This window comes from Microcebus murinus, chromosome X, assembly GCF_040939455.1.
Source record: "Microcebus murinus isolate Inina chromosome X, M.murinus_Inina_mat1.0, whole genome shotgun sequence".
Taxonomy (NCBI): domain Eukaryota; kingdom Metazoa; phylum Chordata; class Mammalia; order Primates; family Cheirogaleidae; genus Microcebus; species Microcebus murinus.
Window position 1 is genome coordinate 78,151,370 of NC_134136.1, and position 8,601 is coordinate 78,159,970.

General features: G+C 45.5%; 1 protein-coding gene across 2 annotated transcripts in view; it reads right to left on the bottom strand.

The window, feature by feature from the left end:
* Window positions 1–1,508, bottom strand: part of FAM120C (family with sequence similarity 120 member C) — a 118,399-nt gene extending 116,891 nt beyond the window's left edge. The window contains exon 1 of one of the 2 annotated variants that reach the window (XM_020284870.2): window positions 447–1,508. In XM_020284870.2, the coding sequence (XP_020140459.2) occupies window positions 447–1,130 (684 nt within the window). In that variant the 5' untranslated portion in view covers window positions 1,131–1,508. The remainder of the gene's footprint in view (window positions 1–446) is intronic. The other variant, XM_012782773.3, reaches the window with a different exon arrangement.
* Between the last annotated feature and the right edge of the window lie 7,093 nt (window positions 1,509–8,601).

Here is an 8,601-nt window from a genome sequence, read left to right on the forward strand (position 1 = left end):
GAGGCACTGGGTAAAGATGGGAAAAAAAGTGTTCAACTAACACCTGTTTAATTGATTTTGTTGTGAGGTTGGAAAGAGACATAAGAGATGTTAACTGGAGAAAGTAGAGAAAGGCATTTCAGCTTGAGGCAGAATAAAGCAGGAATAAGGTGCAGCTACAGAGAAATTCTGCTTAAATTCTGCTAAACCCTAGAGAGAAGCCAATTGAGTAAATGAAGGTGAAGAGAGCAATTGGGATGACATGAGTAGAGGTGTGGTCAAGTAGGTGAGCAAATCGGTAAAGGGTGGTATGAAGGCGGGTAGATGATCAAGGGTAGTTAGGCAGGTAGGATAACTGTTTGGGCAGGTGAGTGGGTAGATGAGAAACAGGTCAGCAGGTGGGTGGTTAGGTGTTTAGTTGGGAGGGAATAGGTATGGAGCATGTTAAGATCCGGCCCCTCCCTCACCTTGACCCGGAAGCGGATGAGTGCTAGCCTCACGCAGTGGCTCAGGCAGGCCGGTGGCAGGAACCAGGCCCGTGGTGGAGGGGTGCCCTTGTTGCCCACGTGTCCCACGATCAGTTGTGCTGTCTGCCGCTCAGCCTGGCACCGACGGCCCCACTCGGCCAGCCGGTCCTTGCCCAGGCCCCCAGGGAACATGACCACGAGCTCCAGGCCGTCGCCGCCGGGATAGGCACAAGCCTGGCACAGCGCTGACAAGTAGCCCAGCATGGCGTTCCATTGGCCGCCACACACCCAATCCGTCTGGTAGCCGCCATACAGCCGCGGCAGCGCAGAGCCTGCATCCACCAGCACCCGGGCCCCCGGCGGCGGAGGGGGCGACGAGTGCAGCCTGGGCTGCGCCTGGCCGTGGTGGTGGAAGTGGTGAGCAGGGTGATGATGGCGAGTCGGCCCCGCGCCCCCGGAATAGGCACCCAAGGCAGCGGGCCGGAGAGGCGGTTGCAGAGGCGCGGAGCCCCTGGCGGCGCGTGGAGCCCCAGGCGCTAGGGTTGCTGTCGGTGGCAGCTGGCGATGCAGGTGCTGTTGCTGCTGCTGGCGCGAGACAGTGCGCGCGAGTTTAAGGAGGTCCACGGGCACCACGGCACCGGGACAGCGCTTCTCCAGGAACTCTTGGAAGCCCTGGACACCCATGCTTCGTCGGTGTATAGATGAGACAGCGGCTGCGCAAGCAAGCTAGGCGGCGATCTGGGCGCGAAGCAGGGGGCGGGCGCGTGCGCACTCCACGGGGGGCGAGGGGGGCGGGAAAAGGACTCTCGAGGGGAGGGGTGAGGGAGCGAGGGAATGAGGGCGGGGCGGTGTAGGGAGGGGATCACAAACTTGATTTGGGAGGAGAGGAGGCGTGAGGCAGACCGTACTCTGGAGAGGCTGGGAGAATAAAATCGATGACGGTTCTAGTCATTTCTCCTTCTCTCCGGCCGCTCTTCACCTATTCAGAAAGCGTGAAGACTCTTCCATCCACCTCCAGGAGCCATGTTGCCTCGTCTTCACCATGGTACACGCTTTCTAGCTGGAGGAAGGGGCGTGGGGCGGGGCAGAGGGGCATCCTGGGAGTTGTAGTCTCCTTTATGGCCTCCGGAATGCAGTGGAGGAATAAGACTAAGACACCTGTCAGCCCTTGCGCTCACAGGGTCACAAGAGGCGGGACGTGGTGATCACTGTTTTAGGATTTGCACTCCAACTCCTTGCATTTTACTGAGTGGCTTCAGGCTATTCATTGCCTTTTCCAGGAAAAGGAGTTTTAGGGGAAGGAGTGAGGCATCATGGGAAAGGAAGTAGGGTGGTTTGATTGAATTCAGGTAAAGTGAGCTAAAATTCCCGGGGAAGGAGAATTTTCCCCTCAATGGAAAAAATAATATGCGTAGCTTTTAATAAATGACAAAGAACACATATGAAACATGAAAATAACGACTAACGTGTAAGAATCCACTTTCAACTACAGTACTTTGAAGAATTGTTGGCCTCTATTGGGAATGGTGAAATTTACATTATTTGCCCAAGGCAATGCAGAGACAAAGAGAAATTGAATGTCCTTAGCCCTCAGGATCTTCTTGTTCTGGGAGATAAGTACCAACACAAATTAAGCTACAAGTTGTACCTTTTTGATACTCACTGATCTTCTATGTCCTATGGTTAGGTTCTTTGGTTTCCAGACCTTATTGTGAATTAGTCTGGAGCTGTTCAAAATAGTTGCAAGGGCTCTAATTTCGGACGTACAGCACCAAAATTTTTTTTTCCCCAAAATTTATTGATGAAGGACATGATAGGTTTACAGAGCAAGAGCAAGATAGAGGTTTACAGAGTAAGAGCAAACTATGTTCACCACATAACTGCGAATGGCCCTCTTTTCAAAAAGGTCTAGAATCTTAATCTTTTGAAAAGTCTATGTTCATCATGTTCCTCAAATGAAACCAATATAGCACTTGTCTTCTTTCTGGCTTTTAGGGCACACTCTTAGAGAGAATGGCCTGAAAAAAGTTAAAAATGTTTTCTGTTTCTTCAAAACCCCTGACCCTTTTCCAGAACTAAAACCTATATCCTTGCCTCAGGCTAGTGGTAGGGACAGGCAGGAGAATGTCCTTTGCTCTTTGTGCCTCAGGAGATGGCTCTGGGGAATTGCCCTGGGGGAGGTTACCAGATTGTCTTGGCAAAAAATGGGATTATGGGATTAATCAGAACCTTTAAATGCTCTGTACTTCTGCTGAGGGGGAGAATGCTGGTACTCTGAGACACGGGAGTCTGCCAGCCTCATTTGCCAGCAAATTAATAAACTTACCTTTCCTTCTCCCCAGGCCACTTGTCCTTCTTCTGATGTGGCCTTGGGGACAAGTGCTGCACTTTCAGTAATACTCTTTCAGCAGAAATAGAGCAGAAAACAAGATCTGAAGTGAGTAGTAGTCTGATCTGGCTTGGAATTTACTGGAAGGTGGGATATAATGGCAGGCAGAATTAGAACACAAAAGTGCAGAACCCAAGACTGATCAAGATGAATGAGGTCTGAGAAAACTATTAGGATGCAAAACCAAAAAGCTTCAAGCCACATAAAGGAATTTATCATAAAAACAGTGAAGATAGAACAAGCCAGATTGGCAAAGAATGAGTAGATGGTAAGGCAGTTCACATAGGTAGCTCTTTTTCTAGTATGATGGACACATATTGGATTGTCCACCCAGCCTCCCTTTTCTAGGAATTGATGCTCCTCTTCCCCCATTTATAGAGTTATAGCAAAAACTATTGTTTCTATACAGCTTATTGGGTCAGAGGTGGACCCCTAATTCAATCTGGGATGATCAGAATCTCATTCCCTAGAAATTTGGAATTGGACCAGAGATACCAGCTTTTCTCTAAATGTAAAGCTTGGAAGCTGCCAGCAATTTTCCTACCAGAGGAACAGAAGTAAAAGATACCAGTTTACAGAAAGAGAAGAAAAATGCAGACTCCCAGAGAAGAGCAAAGATGAGAGATAGGGAGTCTTCATTGTGTTCCAGCCCCAGGTTCTAGATCATTCTTTGAGGTATTCCTGTTCTTGGTTTGTCTGAGACAACCCCATATCCTTACTATTAATGTTTTTGTTTAAGATAGACTTGGGTTAGAAATTACTTATGACCAAAAGAATGTTAACTAACTCAAGAACTGGTATCAGAAATGGGGTGTGGCAAATTATAGACCTTAAAATGGGGAACTGACAAAGATCTGAGATTTCCTGCATCAGCTGATGGGAAGGAAGTTGGCATTCTGTGTTAGTTGGCAGTAAAGCAGTTGCTTATTGCTTTGGTACTCAAGACAGAACAGCCCCTTTGCTTGTATAAAGAGATCTACATTCACTGAGGGACAGATCATTCATAGGCCTTGCTGACTTGCAGAACTCTTAGCCTCATTATACAGGTTTCACTGATTAGGAAACTGGCATCTAAGCAATTAGAATGAAGTTATCTGATTATGCCTCCTAAGTATTTCTTGTTCTCCAACTCCCCAAATGTGATGATGTCTCCTCTGTATGCTTTCAGAATACAAAGGAGAAGGGGAAAGTGTGACATTCTCAGGGCAGATCAGAAAAGAAAGGATTCACAGTATTGAACTCAGGCTATGATTTCCTATCAGAACTCTGACCCAGAGACCTTGAGCAGAATGCCTGGGAGAATGAGCCAAGTCCTTAGGTAGAGTGCTAAGAAATAGAAGCTGCAAAAGGATGATCTAGGCTATTGCTTTTAGGAGATCTTAAGCTTCAAAGAGCATAACTAGATGAGATTCTTGGCACTGATTCTGAGTCCTCTGAAATGAAACCAACAAGCAGTCAAATGAGGATTTTAAGGAAGTTGTATCATTAGAAAATCTGGTGAATAAGGACCATAACTGATCAGCCAGAGAAGTGATTCTCAAAAGTAATGTCCATACTACTAAGCGAGGTATCCCAAGAATGAAGAAACAAGCACCACATATACTCACCAGCAAACTGGTATTAGCTGAGCAGCACCTAAGTGGACACATAGGAACGACATTAATTGGGTATTGGGCGGCAGGGGGGGGAGGGGGCAGGTATATACACACAATGAGTGAGATGTGCACGGTCTGGGGCATGGGTGCGCTTGAACCTCAGACTTGTGGGGGGAGGGGGCAAGAGCACTATTTGAAACCTTAAAATTTATACCCCCATAATACGCTAAAATTTAAAAGAATTTTAAAAACATATGTTCCTAGGCCAGGCGTGGTGGCTCAAGCCTGTAATCCTAGCACTCTGGGAGGCTGAGGCAGGAGGATGTTTTGAGCTCAGGAATTCGAGACCACACTGAGCAAGAGCAAGCCCCTGTCTCTGCTAAAAAAAAATAGAAATTAGCTGGAGAACTAAATATATATATAAAATAAGCCGGGCATGGTGGCGCATGCCTATAGTCCCAGCTACTCAGGAGGATGAGGCAGGAGGATCACTTGAGCCCAGGAGGTTGAGGTTGCTGTGAGCTAGGCTGATGCCATGGCACTCTAGCCTGGGCAACAGAGTGAGACGCTGTCTCAAAAAAAAAAAAAAAAAACCCAAAGTATATTCCTAGATCAGCACATCAACATCACCTGCAAAGTGTTAGAACTGTAACTTTCAGGCCTCACCCCCAGACCTCCAGGGTAGGAAACTCTGGGTATGGAGCCAGAAATCTTGGGTTTAACCACTTTGGGACCGCGCTCACCGGCTGCGAAACCTTGCCCACAGCTGGCACTCATAGTCCCCACGATAGTTTGTGCTGTGCATTGACGATGAACCCGTTTTGGTCTTGTGTGATGAGGAAAGCTTTAAAGCACTGAAAGCTTGTTTTACTTTACAGGAAGCTTTACTTGTAATGTAAATATCAGAATAAGTAACATATACATATATGTTTTCATTACATTATTTTTAAATGTTCACAATTTTATTTTGATAAATGAAAAATTAGAAAAGTCATATTATGGCTGTTGGCTAAAGTTGCTGTGCACGTTCATCTGTGGCTGTCGACTATAGTCGATGCTGGTCCCTAAGTGGTTAAGTAGTATCAAAGTTAAAGCATTAGTTAAAGCAAAGTGGTGAAGGCAGATTTTATTCAGGAACTACTGACAACAGGTTAAAGAGCTGAGCACAGAGGTGACTGGGCATTTTAAAGGTAAAATGAGGAAGTAGAGGAAGGGGGGCTCAGTAGAGTCTGGGAAGTGAAAAATTAGAGGACTTGTCAGTATAAATTCGATTAGGCCAACTGTGTCTGCTAGCTGGCAATTACTGAAGTTAGATTTCTATCCTCCTGGGGAACACACCTTCGTTTTATTCCAAAGGCTGGGTCTCCCCTAAAAAATTTTCTGTCCTCCCATATAGACTGGGAGATAGAGGCCCTATCCTTCCTCATGGTTATATTTTAAAGGATTGGCTTTCAGGACCTTGAGAAATACTCCAGAGTTGTAGGAGATACATGTATATCTCAAACAGACAGAAGAAGGACTCATAATTCTAAGCCCTTTTTAAGTAATTGATCTAAGTAAGGGAGCCTATCCTGGGGTGTTAGCTAGAATAAAGTGTCAATTCTTTTGACAGCCTAAAGCTTGTCCTGACATAAATTCAAAAGTGGGCTGGGTCTTTCCATGGATTTGGTCTTAAGTTGCTAGAAACCATGCTAAAATTTGGTCAAGTCTCTCAGTGCAGGGATTTGAATGGAGTGTTCCTGCCAAGTTGTTTTTTTTTTTTTTTTTGAGACAGAGTCTCACTGTTGCCCAGGCTAGAGTGTCGTGGTGTCAGCCTAGCAAGCGATCCTCCTGCCTCAGCCTCCCAAGTAGCTGGGAATACAGGCATGCGCCACCATGCCTGGCTATTTTTTTCTATATATTTTTAGTTGACCAATTAATTTCTTTCTATTTTTAGTAGAGACGGGGTTCTCACTCTTGCTCAGGCTGGTTTCGAACTCCTGACCTTGAGCCATCCTCCTGCCTTGGCCTCCCAGAGTGCTAAGATTACAGGCGTGAGCCACCGTGCCTGGCCTGCCAAGTTTTTGCAGGTCTCACTAGCCCTCTAGGTGATTCTAACCAGCACTCTCAAGTTCGAGAATCACTGTTTTTCTAGAATATACCTTAGGTCCAAGTCCAGACTGGTTAAACAAGGAGGTGTATCAATAAATTGACTCCCATGAGTTTTTCTATGCCTATAATTTATTTTTCTCATATCCAGGTGGAAACAGACCTAGTGGCTGATAATGGTGTGACCTCTACTTTCTGAAAGAGGAATTTTGATTGTGGTTATCTAATTATTTCTCTGCTATTGCATATTTAGATCTATTGGTAGCAGTTAATTTTATCAGAGCTTGAAGGATCAAGAAGAGCCTCATTTTGGGTTGTCACTGAACTAGAGAAGGAAGGGGTGTGTCCATGCCATGTCATTGCTTCTGGATGCAGTATTGCATATGACCTGCAGATGTCCATGGCTGATATTAGGTGTGGGCATTTTTGGAATTGTAGATATGGGGAAAATGGCATGTGTGTTTATGGAGCAGCCAAGAGGAGGACTATAGGTAAATATCTATTGGATTTTGTCTGAAGCACCCTTTTTCTGCCACCTTCTCTACCTCATATTCATGGTTGTATCAGGAGCCATCCTTTATATACCTTCCCAGAGAATTTGGGATTGAGGGGGAGGAGAGATGAAAAATCCTGGCTGCATTCAAGCACCTGGCTCACTTGCTCCTAAGGCTCATCTGCATTATCCCTGGGTTTTTGAGGCACCCCATCTTTATAAATGCCTTTTTATTTTTTGCATAAGCTTATTCAAATTGGATTTCTATTACTTAAAAAACAAGATTCCTAACATACATAGTACAGGAGAAACTTTATGCTGGATGTAGGCCATAGAGAGGATAGAGACAGGAGGCCAAAGCCCTGAATGCAGAAGGGTTAGTAGATGTCATAGAATAGTGGTTCAGAGTGTACCTTAGAGCCAAGATCTGGGTTCCAATACCAGTTAAACTCCTTATTAGCTGTATAACTTTAATAAGTTGCTTAACCTTTTGAACCCTTCCTGTATCTGTGAAACAGGGAACATTAATTTATTAATTTATTTAATGCCTACTCCATGCCAAGAGTACAGCTGGGCACAGGAAGAAAGCAGTTTTATGATAGTCAAGAAGCAGCTGGGCATGGTGGCTCACGCCTGTAATCCTAGCACTCTGGGAGGCCGAGGTGGGAGGATCGCTCAAGGTCAGAAGTTCAAAACCAGCCTGAGCAAGAGCGAGACCATGTCTCTACTAAAAATAGAAAGAAATTCTCTGAACAACTAAAAATATATATAGAAAAGATTAGCTGGGCATGGTGGCGCATGTCTGTAGTCCCAGCTACTTGGGAGGCTGAGGCAGAAGGATCACTTGAGCCCAGGAGTTGGAGGTTGCTGTGAGCTAGGCTGACGCCACAGCACTCTAGCCTGGGCAACAGAGTGAGAATCTGTCTCAATCAATCAATCAATCAATAAAATAAAATAATCAAGAAGCTTAGAAGGGAGATAGTAGTGATATCTCCAAAGCTTATGAAGCTTAAATGACACTGTAGAGCACCAACGTAACAACTGGCAGAATAAACACCTAATAAATACTAACTCTTATTAAGGGTGGAGAGAAGTATAAAGTGGTTGTATAGGGTGGGCACGATGGCTCACGCCTATAATCCTAGTACTTTGGAAGGCTGAGGTGGGAGGACTGCTTGACGTCAGGAGTTCAAGACAAGCCTGAGCAACACAGCAATACCCCATCTCTAAAAAAATAGAAAAATTAGCCGGGCATGGTGGTGCATGCCTGTAGTCCCAGCTGCTTGGGAGGCTGAGGCAGGAGCATAGCTTGAGCCCAGGAGTTTGAGGTTGCTGTGAGCTTTAATGACACCACTGCACTCTAGCCCAGGTGACAGAGACCCTGTTTAAAAAAAATAAAAAGAGGTTGTACGGAGAGTTCACATCAAACTTAGTCTTCTGTCATCTTCCACGTAAGTAGTTAACTATCTGTTCAGTTTCTGCAAGGGGCCCACTTAACTTTCTCTATTACCCAAATCCGTGGGGCCCGTTTGAGAGGCTCTAAGCTCATATGGTTGTAGGAAACAATTCATCAGAAGGACTAGTGAGGCT